The following is a 24,577-nucleotide window of genomic DNA, read 5'->3' as shown; positions in this document are numbered from 1 at the left end:
GAGGCCGACGGAAATCACCATAAGTAGTGAGAACTTTCCCATATTGATACAGGACATGTTTTCTTCAGAGTCTTTCAGATACATAAAGCAATAAAGATGTCAAACTAACACATTTGCTCAGAAATGTTAGTTACAGGTTAAATTGGCAGCACTCGATATTCCAAGGGGAATTATTTGTGTAGAACACCTTCTTCATCACCAGTAAACACTGTGGCTAGGATCCAGTGACATCCGAGGCCAATGTGTCTGAGGACATTGGCCTGAGTCCTGGCACTTTCCAACAGTGTGTTTTTCTCTCTCACACATTCAGGCAGACCCCCCACCCCCCCCAGAATGCACCAGATAAACAAGTGATTTGGTGATTAAGGTACTTTCTTTATTTGAGTCTGAAATGAGTAACGCATTCCTATTCCCTAAACATTCCTGTAATTCTAATATTAGCTGCTTGGCTAATACTGTAAATATGTAGGATGCTTTTTTTCTCTCCACTGATTGTTGTTTTGACCAATCACATCAGAGTTTTTCACATCAGATCTTTTTCAGTGCTGATCTGATTGGTCAAAAGACCAACTAGTGAAAAAAAGATCAGAATTGGGCAGCCTGTGTAAACGCAGCCTATGAGGACTCAGGACAAGGTCATCATAAAATGATTATAACCCCAACCAATCTCCCAGGGTTCTCATTATTCATGTACTCCACTTTATGGAGCATTCAGTTTATTTCCATTTAAGTTTTGAGTCAATCTAGGCCATATTTGGGCAATTAAAGCACACATGATCAAAACCGGACAAAGCCTGAACAAAGGATAAATGCACAATTCACAATGTTGGAATAGAAATGACATAGCACAATATTCTCAAGACTTTTGTGGTAGTTTGACGTTAATCAACTACAGTATGATGCTGAAAATGTTGAATGTAATAACTTTGCACTAGTGGTCTATAAGTAATTAAGCTCTCACAATCTTTCCGTCAATAAGATCAAAACAATCAATATCAGGTCTACCTCTTCAAATGGCAATTTTTTAAAAACTATTTTCTATTTCAAAACAGCAGGTGGCAGGAATGTGCTGTCTATCTCCATTTTCTTGGCTGAATATGATGACAATGGATTCCTGATTCAAACTTATGCAAACATGACATGTCAGAAAACAACATGGGATTATTTATTATAACAGTACATTCTCTCATGTATTAACCATTTATGTTGACAGATTAATTCAAACTGCACAACTAGTGAACACTACAGGCAAAACATAGTTTAAGATCCCAGCAATTATTTACAGAAATAAGTCTTATTTAGTTGTATTAGTTACATTATTATTTACAGAGGTTCAGCTTTTGAGTCTTGTACCGTATGAAGACATCACATCTAAAGCTCACCTGAGTCCAATAGTCTAAGTGCAGCAGTGGAGGCTGGTGGGAGGAGCTATAGGAGTAGGGGCTCATTGCAATGGCTGAAACTGAGTGAATGGAGTCCATCTATTCCATTCAAGCCATTGCAAGGAGCCCGTCCTCCTCTAGCTACTCCCACCAGCCCCCACCAAAGTCCAGTACATGGCAATAGGGTCCATCATTTGAGTTACTTTGGAATCCGTGTATACATCAGGAGCTCTGGATGGCTGAAGACTCCGAACTGACAGTGATACAGGCCCAAATTCAACTACAGTTGAGCTGCTGAATGACAAGGAAATGTCTGTGTGAATCACACTGATCTGATGGTCAGACACGGCGTTCTCTGCATCTCGCCACCCTTATCTATAATCCAGAAACCCTTATCTATAATCCAGAAACCCTTATCTATAATCCAGATCTCCCTCCATGGTGGGTTTATCCATCGCAGCCTCATCCAAAGATGTCTGTCTTTTTTACTGTACTGACTGAATGTCTCTTCTGCTCCACTCTGTCTGATTCATTGTACTCTGGTTCATGCATTATGCATTGAGGCTCCTTCCGGGTGGTTCTACTGGCAGGCGCAGGTCTCCACAGACATGTTGGGGTAAACCTTCAACACCATGTTCCGGCTGGGGTCCAGGAAGAGAACACTCAGAGAGCTCATCCTGTCCGGAACACAGCAGGGCTCCGGAATGCCGGGAACGATTCCCACCGCCCTCACAATGCTTTGGATGGTGGCGTGGTTCGAGGGCCGGGCAACCTGGGAGCCAGAGAGGGAAAGAAGCTGGAGTTAAGAGGGATTCTCTTTCACAAGAGAGTATGATGATGACATCACGTTTGTTAGGCATGTACACTATATATACAAAAGATGTAGACACCCCTTCAAATGAGTGGATTGGTTATTTCAGCCACAACCGTTGCTGACAGGTGTATAAAATCTAGCACACCGCCATGCAATCTCCATAGACAAACATTGGCAGTAGAATGGCCTTACTGAAGAGCTCAGTGACTTTCAACATAGCACTGTCATAGCATGCCACCTTTCCAACAAGTCAGTTCCTCACATTTCTGTCCTGCTAGAGCTGCCCCAGTCAACTGTAAGTGCTGTTATTGTGAAGTGGAAATGTCTAAGAGCAACAACAGCTCAGCCGCGAAGTGGTAGGCCACACAAGCTCACAAAACGGGACCGCCGAGTGCTGAAGCACGTAAATATCATCTATTCTCAGTTGCAACACTCACTATCGAGTTCCAAACTGCCTCTGGAAGCAACGTCAGCATAAAAACTGTTTGTTGGGAGCTTCATGAAATGGGTTCCCATGGCCGAGCAGCCACAAACAAGCCTAAGATCACAATGCACAATGCCAATTCCCAGCTGGATTGGTGTAAAGTTCGCCTCCATTGGACTCTGGAGCAGTGGAAACGCCATCTCTGGAGTGATGAATCACGCTTCACCATCTGGCAGTTTGACGGACGAATCTGGGTTTGGCGGATGCCAGGAGAACACTACTTGCCCCAATGCATAGTGCCCACTGTAAAGTTTGGTGGAGGAGGAATAATGGGCTTGGGCTAATTTCATGGTTCAGGCTAGGCCCCTGAGTTCCAGTGAAGGGAAAACTTTGTGGCACAGTTTAGGGAAGGCCCTTTCCTGTTTCAGCATGACAATGGTCTGGTGCACAAATCGAGGTCCATACAGAAATGGTTTGTCGAGATCTGTGTGGAAGAAGTTGACTGGCCTGCACAGAGCCCTGATCTCAACCCCATTGAACATCTTTGGGATGAATTGGAACGCAGACTGCGAGCCAGGCCTAATCGCCCAACATCAGTGCCCGACCTCACTAACGCTCTTGTGGCTGAATGGAAGCAAGTCCCTGCAGCAATGTTCCAACATCTAGTGGAAAGCCTTCCCAGAAGAGTAGAGGCTGTTATAGCAGCGAAGGGGGGACCAACTCCATATTATTGCCCATGATTTTGGAATGAGATGTTCAATGAGCAGGGGTCTACATACTTTTGGTCATGTAGTGTATTTTATCCAGCATGCCCTTCGTCATCTGATCAATTAAAGCAATTCCAAACATATTTTCAAAACAATTCAATATTTTATTTACTAAATACATTTTTACATTTACATACTACATAACACACTGAAGTAAAACACTACGCTAACTTACCTTAGGAATAGGAAATCCGCAGGTGCCTGCACAGTAGTAGGCATCAAAGGCTTTCGGGGCTAGCACCCACTCGCTCCAGCCGATGTCTGCAAAATCCACTCTCAGGTAGCGTCGGGCGCAGACCCTGGGCTCACTCCACTGTCTCCTGCGAGCCTTCTTCATGGTCCTCTCATCAAAGCTCAGCACCTGGGGCTTATTCAACCCCTCACTGCTCTCCTGGCCATGCTTTTGCCCATCTTTCATTGAGGGCTTGATCTTGGGAACCAAATAAGTGCTCTCCCATAGCTCATGGCTCTTCAGGGTGTTGAACTGGACCTCAGGCAGGTCATTGTCCAGTATTTGGTCCAGGGGGGACAAAGCTTCTCTTTTCAGCCTAGAGGCTGGAGGAGATTCATTGGATGACCGGGTGGGCTCCTCGCCCGAAGGGAAAGGTCCGTACCTCTGCAGGGTCATGGCCACACTGTTGGGCTCAGATATGGCCATGTCGTTGGCATACGCCAGGACGTACGGTAGGATGGCTGGAGAAAGGTGCTCCTGGTTCCTCTGGGGCCTCATCCCGAAGTCAAACTCAGCGGTAATGAGGAAGACTCCCAGGATGCGGGCCTCTTTGACTACAGCGGAGACATCACTTGTCTGCCAGGACCCTCTCTTGGGAGGGGGCAGGGTGACGTTGCCCAGCAGGGAGGCAAAGGCAGAGTTTGGGGACGTTCCTCGGAAGAGGAGCTGGGACGGGGGATGCCACTGAAGGCGACAGGAAGCGCTTCGGGAGCGCCGGCAGATCCAGGGTCGGTGGCGGGGACGCTGGTCCAGGAAGTGGAATGTGGCGGACAGGATGTCCTCCGACTCCTGGATGGACGACAGGTTGAAATGGAACCACACACTGTTCTTGGAGACTCCTGCAAAAAAAAAGACAAGGCAATGGAAAGACGTGGTGACAGCATTTTCAATGCTAAACTTTATTTTTCAATGTAGCTTACTTTCAACTGTTTTCTCTGCTAACTATAATGTCATAAAAACAATGAATGATTAGCTCTGGGTGAAATAGCATCACATACAGCAGGTTATAGTGCATGCTACCACATGGCATGATAACGATCTGATTGCAATATACAACATTTGGATTACAATAAACAATCATCTTAATTTCATCCCTTGACTCCCACTGCTGTTTGAAAGATAAACATTGCCTCTGAAAAGGTCTCAGACATGTGGAAATGCTTAGGAGCGCACGAGAAGAATTTTCCATGTACCTCTATTGGCGTCATAATCGGCTTTGGTCTAATATGTCGTGGATACTAACAGTAGCCTATATTCTCACATTGAGCTTGTATCAAGTAGTGACAGGGCATGGGGGGTGCTTATATTAAACACATTCAGTAGCTGAACTTTATTTATGATTTACGTTTTGCTCTTGCAAAATTATATTTATGTCATTATAAGGTTCCAACTGATATAGGCTACTGTAGCTGCTGTATCCTACCTACAGCAGCCCACCACTTCATATTAGGTTATGTGATATTACAGTGTCATGCAGTAACATATGCACATATAATAATAATGCATTTTATGTAGCAGACGGCTTTCGGGACACTCAATGACATCTTACGTTAAAAAGGCCTACATAAAATCTACTGCCGTACATAAGGAGAACACTCACCTAGAATAGCCTTAAAACTTCTGACGGTATTTTCGTCTCGATGGCGTTGTGGTTCCTTACTGTACTTTTCATAGACTTTAAACATATTGATGGAGACCATGTCCCGGCGTGCGCTTTCGCGCGAGGAGGTGCCATCGGTAGTTTCGTGGATATCGCTGTCCTGCTGCGTAATTTCGAATGGCTCCTCTGATAAAACTTCCCCGATACCGGAATGAAAAAATAACATCAAATGCACCAGATGTAATAATATCTTCGTCATATTTTTGATGCAAAACGAATTATTCCATCAAGGACCGTCTTTCTTTAGTGTTTGAATGTGCCAAAATGTGAGAAAAAAAACCTCCACAGCTCTCGGCAGTGCAATTCCAGGACGCGCTTGATTAGTTGTCTTTCTTTTTACTCATATGTAGATTGGAGGTCAACATTTAAATCGGTAAATCGTTTGGCAAACTTCACAGCGTATTGCTCCACACTGTTTTCTTACTGACAGAGAGACCAGGGGGTAGACTACTGCTTTAGCAGTGACAGATGGTGACGCTTTGCAGCGCCCAGCCAACGAGAGAGTCAAGTCCGCAGATCTCCCACATTGTAGAATAACTGTATGTGCTGGCTGCTGTTAAAATGTACAGTACTTTAGATATTGCAACTATGAAAACAGGAATTATATTATATTATTATTAAAGGTTTTCATACATCATTTAAAAAAGCATTTACACTCTAAACCTAACTAATTAAATTAATTTTGACTGTTTAAACTACAATGTCTATTCCGTTCCATTCTGGATAAACATAGGCATGATGATCACACAATGACTGGGGCACAGGGCACTCCCTTGTAGTGAAGAGTTGCATGAAGAATTGATGTTTCGGTGGCATGCCGATATGTAAAGACATATCTCCCTTCCTGGTCTCTCCAGCCAACCATGTGATGTTAAGACCTTTTGTGAGGTGCTCTTGTTTTTCTTCCATTTCATTCTTTTGTGGCCCCTCGGCCGGAGGGCCCTGCTGGAGCCTCCTGCGTTTTTGGGGTCTTGATGTCTAGTTAACAGCAGCACAATGCGGACCCTGTGAGAGAGGTGGTGACAGCCTGGCTACTGGGGTCAGTGAGCCATTAAAATACCTTCTACTGGCCCGACGGGAATCACTGGGGCCTTTCACACCACGCTTTACATGTCCTGCAACAGCACTAAAAGCCCCCTGCTCCTGAAGCACTCACTAAAGCAAGGATTGTCTTAAGGTTTTCACTACATAGCCCAAGCAAGATCATATCAGCCTCAGCTGTCATCATGTGTCGCGATCATGGTAGACCCTTCCCATTAGAGCTACCCATAATTTCCTTTGTGACAATGAGGTTGGAATAATACTGTGAACTTGTGAAAATTGTGTTAATGCCCTTTTAGTGTAAGAGCTGTTTGAAAAGACCACCTGGTGATGTCACCAGGCGGTAAATTAGTTAATAGACCAATAAGAAAGCGAGTTCCAAACCTCTCTGCCAATAACAGCTAGTTTTCAGTTTTCCCTTCCCCACCCAGACCAATCCAAAACAGTCCTAGAAAAATGATTGCTTGAGAAATTTCTCTTAGCTAAGAAACTATTTTTGTTTCTTCTGGACCATTTTAATTGAAAACAATCACAGTGAGCCACTTAATTGTTACCCAGAAAGGAAATTCATATTGAGAAAGAAATTAATATTGAGATAAAAATGGCTGCATTGGACCTTTAACTGTTCATCATTTCATATTTTTTTAATCGGTACAGCAGACACTGGCCAAGACAATGGCCCCTCACACATAAGACCATTTAAAAAATGGCATTCCGTATGACATCATGCATGCATGAATCACCTCTGGTAGAGAGATGAAGTAGGGGGACAGAAGAAAATGCTTTGATTCACAGAATATCTGCCTGGGGCGTTCATCAAGGAGTGAAAGACAGTGAGTCCGCCATGTTGCTTTTGGCTGGACACCAATCTCCCCTCGACTTGTTTTCTTACTGCTGGCTAGGACTAAATGACCGCTCTGACTGATTTGGTCATGGATGTCCAAAGGCCATGAAAACCCCTCCATTACTCATCTGATCCCTGCCAAGATGTCCATGTGTGATCACACAGACCCTCACCAGACTGGGTCCTCTGCCATACCTCCCTCATGGACACTCAGAGAGAAGAGTTCACATCAATGTCCTCCTTCTGAGAAAAACAGACAGCAAGACAGACAGCCTTCCTCTCCCAGAGAGATATCCGGAACCGCTCCTGCATTTGCATAGCAGCACATTTAGCGATCAACGCCAACAGAAGATGGAATGCCTCCTGGAAAGGATTTGTTATGACAAATTTATGGCCCAAATCTCAGCAAATTGCAGGGTTTACTGGGTATAGATGGCATCCGAGTGGGACTGAAGTAGTTTATCCCCCCCCCACACACCACCTGGGCTGCTTGCTGACAGAATGATCACATCAGGGTGTATTTCTGCAGGCCTTGTCTCGTCCAGCCGGGCCGCTCAGACGTCTGATTTCTGAATAAAGTCCTGACCCAGTGCCATGGCCTGTCGGAGCTCCGCATAAAAAATGAGTGATTTATCATTGGGGTTCAGACATTTGGGTTCAGTAACAAAGGTAAAGAGCTGCTCTCAGCAGTGCGAGCAGCGCTAGCTGAGCAGTGCAGCTCCTCTCCTGAGACCCCCACTACATCTGCAGAAACTCAACCCACGGACAGAGCCAGCAATCAACATGATGGATTTCACCTCCAACGTTCGCTTCATGTGACCCAATTACAAAAATACTTTTGTGTGTTATTATTACTGCAAGAAATCATTATAGATATAAAATTAGACTTGAGGTATATTCTCTGACCACTTATGAATACACCAAAGTTATCTTTGCCTCAGTAAGGAGCGCTGGAGTTTTTCCCTTCAACTCAGGAATAATTGGCTGTAGATAGGGGAAATCCCTTAGCACTTAGGCAGAGAAAGAAACCATATAGTCTTGAAACAAAGTTACATCCACTCATTAGATGGTTTTATTTCTTCAGCTCATTTTCTTCAAATCCCAGAGTAATCTTTAAGCCTCTGTATCAGTCTGCAGTATATCTGCCAAGACACTTACAACTAATACAGTAAAGCACAGTCACTTACACAATTGACCGTATGAACTCTTACCATTGCACTCACGCACACAATCTACTGAGATGGACCATTCTCTATCTCTTATGACGCTATGTCAAGTTATTATCAGTTGATGATCACTTTCCAGAACAAGAACTCATTGCTTTGTATTACTTAAAGCAAGTTTTAATTGAATTGTTGGCAATTCTTAATGCGAGATGCCTATCTGAAAACAAGCAAGCCTGATGTGTTTGGGCACTTTTGAAAAATGGACAAAGCTATTGAGTTACAACCATTATTCACTGTTGGAGGCTTCTGTTTGGACGACACAGTGAGTTTGGCTGAGAAACAGCTGTATCTGCTTCAGGCAGGGGGAATGGGCAACGCCAATGGTCCAGTCGCTCTATGGCCCCTCTTTTGTTTATGCCTACGATGAGTTGCGGAAAGCGTGATTGGTCATAGAGCGTTGTATTCAATCCACATGGTAATCAATCACTTCAAGGGCTCCCAAACAGGGAGGCCATTTTCCCATCATCATTCAGTCAGTGAGACCATTACACTTCACTTTAATGCACCAAATGGACTGACGACTGGCACTGCTCTCTCCCCATCCACACCGTTTCGTTTGACTGTCTATAAATCACTCCGTAATGCTGTGACTTTGGCCCTGCGCAACTGTAATGGATGAGATTTGCCCTTAAGCCATTTTTTAATCTAGTCTATGTGTATCAGTGCTCAGACGCAAATTATTTGAATGAAATGTGTAATTTACCAGCCAGTTTTTAAGTTGTGCCCCCCTCCTCTTCCCTCCAGCCCATTTTTTCATGAGAGAGAATGGAATTAGCTTGGTGTATTTCAGACAGACTTTTCTGGCCAAGCACATTGTTTCTCTTGGCCTCACACAGTAAGTCTGGCATTATGGGCTGTTTTTGTGCCTTTAAATATATTTTTTTCATTGATCCATATGGGAATGCTTGATTTTAAGCAGGATTTAAGACGATGCTATACTCTGTTAGGGGCCTGGATTTGCATCCGTATTCTCATAGTGCTTTGATGAAATACTCAGTAATATCGATAATCATGATAATAGTAGATGGCTGCCGTTGTAGGATCTCCTAACGAATTGTACTATTGAGTGCGTTTTTTCGCGTTATTTGTAACTTATTTTGTACTTAATGTTTCTGCCACTGTGTCTTATGACCGAAAAGGGCTTCTAGATATCAGGACGGTGATTACTCACCCCGATCTGGAGGAAGACTTTTTCTTTAACGAGTCGGACGGGAAGGATTTACTTCAGACGCCCGACAAGGCCCTCATCCCTGACATTCACAGGAGGAAGAGACAGAGATATCGGGGACAAAGGTTTGGGTGCCTCGTAAGGATCCGACGGCGAGTGGGTAATCTGCCTTTACCATCAGTCCTAATAGCCAATGTACAATCATTGGATTGTTTCTCATCCAGCACCCTTACCAACCAGTCATCTAGCAGCCATCTACACTAACCAGTCATCTAGCACCTACACCAACCAGTCATCTAGCAGCTACCTACACAAACCGGTCATCTAGCACCCATACCAGCCAGTCATCTAGTAGCCACCTACACCAACCAGTCATCTAGCAGCCACCTACACCAACCAGTCATCTAGCAGCCACACCAGCCAGTCATCTAGCAGCCACCTACACCAACCAGTCATCTAGCAGCCACCTACACCAACCAGTCATCGAGCAGCCACACCAACCAGTCAACTAGCAGCCACCTACACCAACCAGTCATCTAGCACCCACACCAACCAGTCAACTAGCAGCCACCTACACCAACTAGTCATCTAGCAACCATACCAACCAGTCATCTAGCAGCCACCTATACCAACCAGTCATCTAGCAGCCACCTACACCAACCAGTCATCTAGCAGCCACCTACACCAACCAGTCATCTAGCACCCACAAAGACCAGTAATCCAGCAGTCACCCATACAAACCAGTCATCCAGCACCCATACCAACCAGTCATCTAGCAGCCATCTACACCAACCAGTCATCTAGCAGCCACCATACCAACCAGTCATCTAGCACCCATACCAACCAGTCATCTAGCAGCCACACCAAACACCCATACCAACCAGTCATCTAGCAGCCACCTACACTAACCAGTCATCTATTCCCCATACCAACCAGTCATCTAGCAGCCACCTACACTAACCAGTCATCTAGCACCCATACCAACCAGTCATCTAGCAGCCACCTACACTAACCAGTCATCTAGCACCCATACCAACCAGTCATCTAGCACCCATACCAACCAGTCATCTAGCAGCCACCTACACCAACCAGTCATCTAGCACCCATACCAACCAGTCATCTAGCAGCCACCTACAACAACCAGTCATCTAGCAGCCATACCAACCAGTCATCTAGCAGCCACCTACACCAACCAGTCATCTAGCAGCCACCTACACCAACCAGTCATCTAGCACCCACACCAACCAGTCAACTAGCAGCCACCTACACCAACCAGTCATCTAGCAGCCATACCAACCAGTCATCTCGCAGCCACCTACACCAACCAGTCATCGATCAGCCACCTACACCAACCAGTCATCTAGCAGCTACCTACACCAACCTGTCATCTAGCACCCATACCAACCAGTCATCTAGCAGCCACCTACACCAATCCAGTCATCTAGCAGCCACCTACACTAACCAGTCATCTAGCACCCATACCAACCAGTCATCTAGCACCCATACCAACCAGTCATCTAGCACCCATACCAACCAGTCATCTAGCAGCCACCTACATCAACCAGTCATCTAGCACCCATACCAACCAGTCATCTAGCAGCCACCTACACCAACCAGTCATCTAGCAGCCACCTACACTAACCAGTCATCTAGCCCCCATACCAACCAGTCATCTAGCAGCCACCTACACCAACCAGTCATCTAGCACCCATACCAACCAGTCATCTAGCAGCCACCTACACCAACCAGTCATCGATCAGCCACCTACACCAACCAGTCATCTAGCAGCTACCTACACCAACCAGTCATCTAGCACCCATACCAACCAGTCATCTAGCAGCCACCTACACCAACCAGTCATCTAGCACCCACAACGACCAGTCATCTGGCAGCCACCTACACTAACCAGTCATCTAGCACCCATACCAACCAGTCATCTAGCACCCATACCAACCAGTCATCTAGCAGCCACCTACACCAACCAACCAGTCATCTAGCAGCCACCTACATCAACCAGTCATCTAGCACCCATACCAACCAGTCATCTAGCAGCCATACCAACCAGTCATCTAGCACCACCTACACCAACCAGTCATCTACCCCAAACCAGTCATCTAGCAGCCACCAAACACCCATACCACCAGTCATCTAGCAGCCACCTACACCAACCAGTCATCTAGCAGCCACCTCACACAGCCAACCAGTCATCTAGCAGCCATACCAACCAGTCATCTAGCAGCCACCTACACCAACCAGTCATCTAGCACCCATACCAACCAGTCATCTAGCAGCCACCTACACCAACCAGTCATCTCGCAGCCACCTACACCAACCAGTCATCGATCAGCCACCTACACCAACCAGTCATCTAGCAGCTACCTACACCAACCAGTCATCTAGCACCCATACCAACCAGTCATCTAGCAGCCACCTACACCAACCAGTCATCTAGCACCCACAACGACCAGTCATCTAGCAGCCACCTACACCAACCAGTCATCTAGCACCCATACCAACCAGTCATCTAGCACCCATACCAACCAGTCATCTAGCAGCCACCTACACCAACCAGTCATCTAGCACCCATACCAACCAGTCATCTAGCAGCCACCTACATCAACCAGTCATCTAGCACCCATACCAACCAGTCATCTAGCAGCCACCTACCAACCAGTCATCTAGCAGCCACCTACACCAACCAGTCATCTAGCAGCCACCTACACCAACCAGTCATCTAGCAGCCACCTACACCAACCAGTCATCTAGCACCCACAACGACCAGTCATCTAGCAGCCACACCAAACACCCATACCAACCAGTCATCTAGCAGCCACCTACACCAACCAGTCATCGAGCAGCCACCTACACCAACCAGTCATCTAGCACCCATACCAACCAGTCATCTAGCAGCCACCTACACCAACCAGTCATCTAGCACCCACAACGACCGGTCATCTAGCAGCCACACCAAACACCCATACCAACCAGTCATCTAGCAGCCACCTACACCAACCAGTCATCTAGCAGCCACCTACACCAACCAGTCATATAGCAACCACAACGACCAGTCATCTAGCAGCCACCTACACCAACCAGTCATCTAGCACCCATACCAACCAGTCATCTAGCAGCCACCTACACCAACCAGTCATCTAGCACCCACAACGACCAGTCATCTAGCAGCCACCTACACTAACCAGTCATCTAGCACCCATACCAACTAGTCATCTAGCACCCATACCAACCAGTCATCTAGCACCCATACCAACCAGTCATCTAGCACCCATACCAACCAGTCATCTAGCAGCCACCTACACCAACCAGTCATCTCTATCAGCCACCTACCAACCAGTCATCTAGCAGCCACCTACACCAACCAGTCATCTAGCAGCTACCTACACCAACCAGTCATCTAGCACCCATACCAACCAGTCATCTAGCAGTCATCTAGCAGCCACCTACACCAACCAGTCATCTAGCAGCCACCTACACCAACCAGTCATCTAGCAGCCACCTACACCAACCAGTCATCTAGCACCCATACCAACCAGTCATCTAGCAGCCACCTATCACCAACCAGTCATCTAGCAGCGACCTACACTAACCAGTCATCACCCATACCAACCAGTCATCTACCAGTCATCTAGCACCCATACCAACCAGTCATCTAGCAGCCACCTACACCAACCACTCATCTAGCACCCATACCAACCAGTCATCTAGCAGCCATACCAACCAGTCATCTAGCAGCCACCTACACCAACCAGTCATCTAGCAGCCACCTACATCAACCAGTCATCTAGCACCCATACCAACCAGTCATCTAGCAGCCATACCAACCAGTCATCTAGCAGCCACCTAGACCAACCAGTCATCTAGCAGCCACCTACACCAACCAGTCATCTAGCACCCACAACGACCATTCATCTAGCAGCCACCTACACTAACCAGTCATCTAGCACCCATACCAACCAGTCATCTAGCACCCATACCAACCAGTCATCTAGCAGCCACCTACACCAACCAGTCATCTAGCACCCATACCAACCAGTCATCTAGCAGCCACCTACATCAACCAGTCATCTAGCACCCATACCAACCAGTCATCTAGCAGCCATACCAACCAGTCATCTAGCAGCCACCTACACCAACCAGTCATCTAGCAGCCACCTACACCAACCAGTCATCTAGCACCCATACCAACCAGTCATCTAGCAGCCACACCAAACACCCATACCAACCAGTCATCTAGCAGCCACCTACACCAACCAGTCATCTAGCAGCCACCTACACCAACCAGTCATCTAGCAGCCACCTACACCAACCAGTCATCTAGCACCCATACCAACCAGTCATCTAGCAGCCACCTACACCAACCAGTCATCTAGCAGCCATACCAACCAGTCATCTAGCAGCCACCTACACCAACCAGTCATCTAGCAGCCACCTACACCAACCTACACCAACCAGTCATCTAGCAGCCACCTACACTAACCAGTCATCTAGCCCCCATACCAACCAGTCATCTAGCAGCTACCTACACCAACCAGTCATCTCGCAGCCACCTACACCAACCAGTCATCTCAGCCACCTACACCAACCAGTCATCTAGCAGCTACCGACACCAACCAGTCATCTAGCACCCATACCAACCAGTCATCTAGCAGCCACCTACACCAACCAGTCATCTAGCACCCATACCAACCAGTCATCTAGCAGCCACCTACATCAACCAGTCATCTAGCACCCATACCAACCAGTCATCTAGCAGCCATACCAACCAGTCATCTAGCAGCCACCTACACCAACCAGTCATCTAGCAGCCACCTACACCAACCAGTCATCTAGCACCCACAACGACCAGTCATCTAGCAGCCACACCAAACACCCATACCAACCAGTCATCTAGCAGCCACCTACACCAACCAGTCATCTAGCAGCCACCTACACCAACCAGTCATCTAGCAGCCACCTACACCAACCAGTCATATAGCACCCACAACGACCAGTCATCTAGCAGCCACCTACACCAACCAGTCATCTAGCACCCACACCAAACACCCATACCAACCAGTCAACTAGCAGCCACCTACACCAACCAGTCATCTAGCACCCACAACGACCAGTCATCTAGCAGCCACCTACACTAACCAGTCATCTAGCACCCATACCAACTAGTCATCTAGCACCCATACCAACCAGTCATCTAGCAGCCACCTACACCAACCAGTCATCTAGCACCCATACCAACCAGTCATCTAGCAGCCACCTACACCAACCAGTCATCTAGCACCCACAACGACCAGTCATCTAGCAGCCACCTACACTAACCAGTCATCTAGCACCCATACCAACTAGTCATCTAGCACCCATACCAACCAGTCATCTAGCAGCCACCTACACCAACCAGTCATCTAGCACCCATACCAACCAGTCATCTAGCAGCCACCTACACCAACCAGTCATCTCGCAGCCACCTACACCAACCAGTCATCTATCAGCCACCTACACCAACCAGTCATCTAGCAGCTACCTACACCAACCAGTCATCTAGCACCCATACCAACCAGTCATCTAGCAGCCACCTACACCAACCAGTCATCTAGCAGCCACCTACACCAACCAGTCATCTAGCACCCATACCAACCAGTCATCTAGCAGCCATACCAACCAGTCATCTAGCAGCCACCTACACCAACCAGTCATCTAGCACCCATACCAACCAGTCATCTAGCAGCCACCTACACAACCAGTCATCTAGCACCCATACCAACCAGTCATCTAGCAGCCACCTACACCAACCAGTCATCTAGCAGCCACCTACACAACCAGTCATCTAGCACCCATACCAACCAGTCATCTAGCAGCCACCTACACCAACCAGTCATCTAGCACCCATACCAACCAGTCATCTAGCAGCCATACCAACCAGTCATCTAGCAGCCACCTACACCAACCAGTCATCTAGCACCCACCTACCAACCAGTCATCTAGCAGCCACCTACACCAACCAGTCAACCAGTCATCTAGCAGCCACACCAAACACCCATACCAACCAGTCATCTAGCACCCTACACCAACCAGTCATCTAGCAGCCACCTACACAACCAGTCATCTAGCAGCCACCTACACCAACCAGTCATCTAGCAGCCACCTACACCAACCAGTCATCTAGCACCCACAACGACCAGTCATCTAGCAGCCACCTACACCAACCAGTCATCTAGCACCCAGTCATCTAGCACCCATACCAACCAGTCATCTAGCAGCCACCTACACCAACCAGTCATCTACCATACCAGTCATCTAGCAGCCACCTACACCAACCAGTCATCTAGCAGCCACCTACACCAACCAGTCATCTAGCAGCCACCTACACCAACCAGTCATCTAGCAGCCCCTATACCAACCAGTCATCTAGCAGCCCTATACCAACCAGTCATCTAGCAGCCACCTACACCAACCAGTCATCTCGCAGCCACCTACACCAACCAGTCATCTAGCAGCCACCTACACCAACCAGTCATCTAGCAGCTACCTACACCAACCAGTCATCTAGCAGCCATCATACCAACCAGTCATCTAGCAGCCACCTACACCAACCAGTCATCTAGCACCCATACCAGTCATCTAGCAGCCATACCAACCAGTCATCTAGCAGCCACCTATACCAACCAGTCATCTAGCACCCACACCAACCAGTCATCTAGCAGCCACCTACACCAACCAGTCATCTAGCAGCCACCTACACAATCTAGCCAGTCATCTAGCAGCCACCTACACCAACCAGTCATCTAGCACCCATACCAACCAGTCATCTAGCAGCCACCTACACCAACCAGTCATCTAGCACCCACCTAAACACCCATACCAACCAGTCATCTAGCAGCCACCTACACCAACCAGTCATCTAGCACCCATACCAACCAGTCATCTAGCAGCCACCTACACAACCAGTCATCTAGCACCACCTAGACCAACCAGTCATCTAGCACCCACCTACACCAACCAGTCATCTAGCAGCCACCTACACCAACCAGTCATCTAGCAGCCACCCATACCAACCAGTCATCTAGCAGCCACCTACACAACCAGTCATCTAGCACCCATACCAACCAGTCATCTAGCAGCCACCTACACCAACCAGTCATCTAGCACCCATACCAACCAGTCATCTAGCAGCCACCTACACAACCAGTCATCTAGCACCCATACCAACCAGTCATCTAGCAGCCATACCAACCAGTCATCTCGCAGCCACCTACACCAACCAGTCATCGATCAGCCACCTACACCAACCAGTCATCTAGCAGCTACCGACACCAACCAGTCATCTAGCACCCATACCAACCAGTCATCTAGCAGCCACCTACACCAACCAGTCATCTAGCACCCACAACGACCTGTCATCTAGCAGCCACACCAAACACCCATACCAACCATAGTCATCTAGCAGCCACCTACACCAACCAGTCATCTAGCAGCCACCTACACCAACCAGTCATATAGCACCCACAACGACCAGTCATCTAGCAGCCACCTACACCAACCTGTCATCTAGCACCCACACCAAACACCCATACCAACCAGTCAACTAGCAGCCACCTACACCAACCAGTCATCTAGCACCCATACCAACCAGTCATCTAGCAGCCACCTACACCAACCAGTCATCTAGCAGTCACCTACACCAACCTACCAACCAGTCATCTAGCAGCCACCTACACCAACCAGTCATCTAGCAGCCCCTACACCAACCAGTCATCTAGCACCCTACACCAACCAGTCATCTAGCACCCATACCAACCAGTCATCTAGCAGCCACCTACCAACCAGTCATCTAGCAGCCACCTACACCAACCAGTCATCTAGCACCAGCCACATCTACACCACCTACCAACCAGTCATCTAGCACCCTACACCAACCAGTCATCTAGCACCCATACCAACCAGTCATCTAGCAGCCACCTACACCAACCAGTCATCTAGCACCCACCAACCAGTCATCTAGCAGCCACCTACATCAACCAGTCATCTAGCAGCCCACACCAACCAGTCATCTAGCACCTATACCAACCAGTCATCTAGCAGCCACCTACACCAACCAGTCATCTAGCACCTACACCAACCAGTCATCTAGCAGCCCACACCAACCAGTCATCTAGCACCACACCAACCAGTCATCTAGCAGCCACACACCAACCAGTCATCTAGCAGCCACCTACACAACCAGTCATCTAGCACCACCTAACCAGTCATCTAGCAGCCACCTACACCAACCAGTCATCTAGCAGCCACCTACACCAACCAGTCATCTAGCACCCACACCAACCAGTCATCCAGCAGCCACCTACACCAACCAGCCAGTCATCGAACACCCACACCAACCAGACATCTTGCACCCACACCAACCACCCACACCAACCAGCCAGTCATCTTGCACCCACACCAACCAGTACTTTTGCAGACACCTACACCAACCAGTCATCTAGCAGCCACCTACACCAACCAGTCATCTAGCACCCACACCACCCAGTCATCTAGCAGCCACCTACACCAACCAGTAATCTAGCACCCACACCACCCAGTCATCTGGCAGCCACATACACCAACAATTCAGTCATCTAATAACTACACAAACCTCCCACACCAACCAACCAGTCATCTGGCAGCCACCTACAGCAACAATTCAGTTATCTAGCACCCACACCAACCAGTCATCCAGCAGCCACCTACACCAACCAGCCAGTCATCTAACACCCACACCAACCAGACATCTAGCACCCACACCAACCACCCACACCAACCAGCTAGTCATCTTGCACCCACACCAACCAGTACTTTTGCAGACACCTACACCAACCAGTCATCTAGCAGCCACCTACACCAACCAGTCATCTAGCACCCACACCACCCAGTCATCTAGCAGCCACCTACACCAACCAGTAATCTAGCACCCACACCAACCAGTCATCTGGCAGCCACATACCAACCAGTCATCTAGCAGCCACCTAACACCAAAACTCCCATCCAACCAGCCAGTCATCTTGCACCCACACCAACCAGTCATCTGGCAACCACCTACACCAACAATTCAGTCATCTAACAACCACACCAACCAGACATCTAGCAGCCACCTACACGAACCAGTCATCCGTTAACCACACCAACCAGTCATCTATCAGCCACCTACACCAACCAGTCATCCAGCACCCATACCAACCAGTCATCTAGCAGCCACCTCCACCAACCAGTCATCTAGCACCCATACCAACCAATCATATAGCAGCCACCTACACCAACCATCTAGTCATCTAACACCCACACCAGCCACCCACACCAACCAGCCAGTCATCTAGCACCCACACCAACCACCCACACCAACCAGCCAGTCATGTAGCACCCACACTAACCAGTCATCTAGCAGCTACCTACACCAACCAGCCAGTCATCTAACAGCCATAACAACCAGTCATCAAGCATCCACCTCGACCAACCAGCCAGTCATCTAGCACCCACACCAACCAGTCATCTAGCAACCACACCAACCACCCACACCAACCAGCCAGTCATCTAGCACCCACACCAACCACCCACACCAACCAGCCAGTCATCTAGCACCCACACCAACCAGTCATCTAGCACCCACACCAATCAGTCATCTAGTAACCACACCAACCACCCACACCAACCAGCCAGTCATCTAACACCCACACCAACCAGCCATGCAGCACCCACACCAACCAGCCATCTAGCAACCACACCAACCACCCACAAAAACCAGCCAGTCATCTGGTCATTGGGGCGGCAGGGTAGCCTAGTGGTTAGAGCATTGGACTCGTAACTGGAAGGTTGCAAGTTCAAACCCCCGAGCTGACAAGGTACAAATCTGTTGTTCTGCCCCTGAACAAGGCAGTTAACCCACAAGGCTGTCATTGAAAATAAGAATTTGTTCTTAACTGACTTGCATTGTTAAATAAAGGTCAAATAAAAAAAATAAAAAATCTAAACTACCCACACCAAACAGCCAGTCATCAAGCAGCCACCTACACCAACCAGTCATCTAGCACCCACACCACCCAGTCATCTAGCAGCCACCTACACCAACCAGTCATCTAGCACCCACACCACCCAGTCATCTAGCAGCCACCTACACCAACCAGTAATCTAGCACCCACACCACCCAGTCATCTAGCAGCCACCTACACCAACCAGTAATCTATCACCCACACCAACCAGTCATCTGGCAGCCACATACACCAACAATTCAGTAATCTAATAACTACACAAACCTCCCACACCAACCAACCAGTCATCTAGCACCCACACCAACCAGTCATCTGGCAGCCACCTACACCAACAATTCAGTCATCTAACACCCACACCAACCAGACATCTTACCTACACCAACCAGTCATCTAGCACCCACACCAACCAGTCATCTAGCAGCTACCTACACCAACCAGTCATCTAGCAGCCACCTACACCAACTAATCATCTAGCAGCCATACCAACCAGTCATCTAGCAGCCAAACCAACCAGTCATCTAGCAGCCACCTACACCAACTAGTCATCTAGCACCTACACCAACCAGCCACCCACCCACCCACACCAACCAACCAACCAGCCACCCACAAAACCACTCATCTTGCAGCCACCCACACCAACCAGTCATCTAGCAGCCAGCCACACCAGTCAGCCAGTCATCTAGCAACCAGCCAGCGGCAGCCCTGCTCTGCTGTGTGTGCCTGTTAGCGATGTGATTTCCCCTCTTACAGCTGTGAATACTGGGCCCCCTGCACCAGGGCAGCTTTGATCTCTGCCTCTCTGTCACTCAACATTAGTTACCCCTCAGAATGGAGAAACTCTCTCTCCCTCTCTCCATATGCCTTTAACTCTCTCGCTCTCGCTCTCTCTCTCGCTCTCCCTCTCCCTCTCCCTCTCCCTCTCCCTCTGTCTCTCTCTCTCGCTCTCTCTCTCGCACTCCCTCTCCCTCTCCCTCTCCCTCTCCCTCTCCCTCTCCTTCTCCCTCTCCCTCTCCCTCTCCCTCTCCCTCTCTATCCCTACCTCTCCCTCTCACTCTCCCTCTCTATCCCTCTGTCTCTCTCTCTCTCTCTCTCTATCCCTCTCCCTCTCCCTCTCCCTCTCCCTCTCCCTCCCTCCCTCTCTCTCTCTCTCTCTCTCTCTCCCTCTCCCTCTCCCTCTCCCTCTCCCTCTCCCTCTCCCTCCCTCTGTCTCCCTCTGTCTCCAATGCTCTCTTTCTCTCTCTATTTGGGGGCGTATTTGTGAGTTGGTTGTCAAGAATACAGTAGCATCATTTGGTGAAAGATGGATCAAAAAGCAGTATTTTGCATTGGCCATGGTAGGATAGTCAGCCATTGGAACTGATGTCTTCCATTCTAAGGGAACCAATTAACTCTCAGTCTCAGTGACTCTACCCAACCTCACATATCTACATCAAACCACACACACTCTTGTCAACGTGCCCAAATTGACTGTACTGGGGCTAATTTCAGGTTTCGTCTGACTTATTTCTCTAATTACAGCTTCCACAGAGCATGCTCTCGCTTACAGGCCTTTTCACATTGCCTGGAGCTATGATCTAACCCCAGTATGAACCTTTGACATCAAATATCTTGAACATGTAATGAGTGGAGTCTAAAGGTTGTCTGCTGCGTTCAACAGAAAAATCCCACACCTCACAAACCACTTTCTTTTAAGTTTCCTGTCTCTCTTTTGGTCTATGTTGAAGAGTGAGTCAGTCAGAAAGATGGAGCCAAACATTGCTCACTCAGATATTCAATACCACTTAATGAAATTGCCTTGGGAGGTAGGGGACTCAATTTCAATGTGTAATCCCAATTAATTTCAATGTCTATCATGTCACAAGCAGGAAATAAAAAAAGTGTTGGCTTCCATTGAAAAACATTTAACAGAATGTCTACGGTACACTATATGATTTAACCATCAACATATGTTTACTTCTTCCAATACGGAGCCCCCGCCGTAACTGAAAAATGTGTTTTTCAGATCAACCGTCAAATGTAACCCTCTCGTGTGAAAAGCACCTCACAAAAAGGGCATAGTGCTTTGCCAGCATTGGGGCGGGTGGTTGGGTGTTAGGGAGGGCTATAGTTTGTATGGGCGGCAGTAATCCCATTGGCTATGCAACTCAGCAGGGGAAGCATTGCCTGGACTCTAAATGCTGTGGAGAATGTAAGAAAAAGGCCGTCTAGAAAAAATATTGTTAGAGAAGGCCCTGCATGAGACAATAAGCCTGCATTGTGTGGCCTCCTCCCACCCATGTCACACTGTACCTCTGGTGTGACATCATTCACTATGGGTTGTCCCTTTAGTCCAGGCTCAGACAAAAGAAGATAAGAGATTTAGCTAAGAATCAGTTGAATATACTTATGTACTGATGCTATCCAGGTTGATGATCTTGATTGTAGTAATTTCGTTTCTTCATTCATAACACGTTTTGTGTGGTCTTTTTTGGGGCTGAAAAGACCCTCAGACTCAAGTGGTTGTGGATACTAAAGACAGCAGCAGACCTGAAAAGAGAGAAAAGTATTTACTTTGTATTTGAAAAGGTTTGAGGCAATACAAATGAATGAACATGTGGACTTTTAAAATACATAGTACTGCTTTTCACAATATGTGGTACTGTCTTTTACAGTACTTAGTGCTGCCTTCTACAATACAGTGGCTTGCGAAAGTATTCACCTCCCTTGGCATTTTTCCTATTTTGTTTCCTTACAACCTGGAAATAATTTGTATTATTTGATTTACACAACATGCCTACCACTTTGATGATGCAAAATATGTTTTATTGGGAAACAAATAAGAAATAAGACAAAAAAAACAGAAGACTTGAGAGTGCATAACTATTCAGCCCCCTAAGTCAATACTTTGTAAAGCCACCTTTTGCAGCAATTACAGCTACAAGTCTCTTGGGGTATAGCTCTAAAAGCTTGGCACATCGAGCCACTGGGATTTTTGCCCATTCTTCAAGGCAAAACTGCTCCAGCTTCTTCAACTTGGATGGGTTCCACTGGTGTACAGCAATCTTTAAGTCATACCACAGATTCTCAATTGGATTGAGGTCTGGGCTTTGACTAGACCATTCCAAGACATTTAAATGTTTCAGCTTAAACCACTCGAGTGTTGCTTTAGCAGTATGCTTAGGGTCATTGTCCTGCTGGAAGGTGAACCTCTGTCCCAGTCTCAAATCTCTGGGAGACTGAAACAGGTTTCCCTCAAGAATGTTCATGGCGCCATCCATCATTCCTTCAATTCTGACCAGTTACCCAGTCCCTGCCGATGAAAAACATATCCACAGCATAATGCTGCCACTACCATGCTTCACTGTGGGGATGATATTCTCAGGGTGATGAGAGGTGTTGGGTTTGCGCCAGACATAGCGTTTTCCTTGATGGCCAAAATGCTCAATTTTAGTCTTATTTGACCAGAGTACCTTCTTCCATATGTTTGGGGAGTCTCCCACATGCCTTTTGGCAAACACCAAACGTGTTTGCTTATTTTTTTTCATTGAGCAATGGCTTTTTTCTCTGGCCACTCTTCCGTAAAGCCCAGCTCTGTGGAGTGTACGGCTTAAAGTGGTCCTATGGACAGATACTCCAATCTCCGCTGTGGAGCTTTGCAGCTCCTTCAGGGTTATCTTTGGTCTCTTTGTTGCCTTTCTGATAAATGTTCTCCATGCCTGGTCTGTGAGTTTTGGTGGGCGACTCTTTCTTGGCAGGTTTGTTGTGGTGCCATATTCTTTAATGTTTTAAATAATGGATTTAATTGTGCTCCGTGGCATGCTCAAAGTTTTGGATATTTTTTAAATAATCCAACCCTGATCTGTACTTCTCCACAATGTTGTCCCTGATCTGTTTGGAGAGCTCCTTTGTCTTCATGGTGCCACTTGCTTGGTGGTACCCCTTGCTTAGTGGTGTTGCAGACCCTGGGGCCTTTCAGAACAGGTTTATATATACTGAGATCATGTGACAGATCAGGTGACACTTAGATTGCGCACAGGGGGACTTCACTTAACTAATTATGTGACTTTTGAAGGTAATTGTTTGCACCAGATCTTATTTCGGGGCTTCAGAGCAAAGGTGGTGAATACATATGCACGCACCACTTTTCCGTTTTTTAAAATTTTGTTTGTTTTTTAAACAAGTAATTTTTTTCATTTCACTTCACCAATTTGGATTATTTTGTGTTTGTCCATTACATGAAATCCAAATAAAAATCCATTTAAATTACAGGTTGTAATGCAACAAAATAGGAAAAACGTAAAGGGGGAGGAATATTTTTGCAAGGCACTGTACATAGTGCTGCCTTTTACGATACATTATGTTTTCAAGCATATTCCAATATTATTGGAGCGGCAGGGTAGCCTAGTGGTTAGAGCGTTGGACTAGTAACCGGAAGGTTGCAAGTTCAAACCCCCGAGCTGACACGATACAAATCTGTTGTTCTGCCCTTGAACAGGCACTGTTCCTAGGCTGTCATTGAAAATAAGAATTTGTTCTTAACTGACTTGCCAGGTTAAATAAATATATTAATAGATAATGGGTGTTATTATTAAGTGTACCACACATGCCCAAGCAGCTTGTTATCATAGAGACAATCTGTTCCTGCTTTGATTCAAAGCCCAGCCTCAGAGCTTGGTAGTAGTGAATGACATTCATCAGTAGACTGGTCCATGATGACACACGCTGTGTGACTCAACAGCACATCTCTCAACAGCGGTCACCTCCAGTGTCTAGACACATTCCTTCAACCTTCCTGAACTTCAATGATGCCGTTTTGAATCCAGGGCCATAAAAAGTCAGGTTGGGGAGAGGATAAACAGGAGGTTGGGGATCTGGAAGGGGGTTGAACTCTGCAGCCTCCGGTTGTTTATATCCAGATTCATTAGGTCAGTAAAATACAGTCCTCAGCAGGATAAGTGGAATCTCAACCATCAACAGTTTGATTATCACTACCGGGGGGGATACACTCAGAC

The 24,577-nt window shown here is 47.3% G+C and overlaps 1 protein-coding gene and 1 long non-coding RNA gene across 3 annotated transcripts; both read right to left on the bottom strand.

Moving 5' to 3' along the window:
- Window positions 1–360: 360 nt before the first annotated feature.
- On the bottom strand, window positions 361–5,807 carry LOC118367762 (growth/differentiation factor 10-like). The gene is made up of 3 exons (XM_035751398.2): window positions 5,220–5,807; window positions 3,563–4,458; window positions 361–2,154 (listed from the first exon to the last, which is right to left on the bottom strand). The coding sequence occupies exons 1-3, from the start codon at window positions 5,476–5,478 to the stop codon at window positions 1,963–1,965; spliced, it is 1,347 nt and encodes a 448-aa protein (XP_035607291.1). The 5' UTR covers window positions 5,479–5,807; the 3' UTR covers window positions 361–1,962.
- Window positions 5,808–10,698: 4,891 nt separating this feature from the next.
- Window positions 10,699–15,746, bottom strand: LOC127914501 (uncharacterized). Of its 2 annotated transcripts, none has more exons than XR_008088649.1 (5): window positions 15,685–15,746; window positions 14,230–15,247; window positions 12,525–12,869; window positions 11,812–12,041; window positions 10,699–10,939 (listed from the first exon to the last, which is right to left on the bottom strand). It is a non-coding gene; the product is annotated as an uncharacterized LOC127914501 (long non-coding RNA). The 2 variants fall into 2 exon arrangements; XR_008088650.1 differs by lacking the exon at window positions 10,699–10,939 and adding an exon at window positions 11,161–11,402 and having other exon boundaries at window positions 11,854–12,041.
- Window positions 15,747–24,577: the final 8,831 nt, after the last annotated feature.

This window comes from Oncorhynchus keta, chromosome 3, assembly GCF_023373465.1.
Source record: "Oncorhynchus keta strain PuntledgeMale-10-30-2019 chromosome 3, Oket_V2, whole genome shotgun sequence".
Classification (NCBI taxonomy): domain Eukaryota; kingdom Metazoa; phylum Chordata; class Actinopteri; order Salmoniformes; family Salmonidae; genus Oncorhynchus; species Oncorhynchus keta.
The sequence above is the reverse complement of the archived record's forward strand: the minus strand, read 5'-3'. Positions and strand labels throughout refer to the sequence as shown.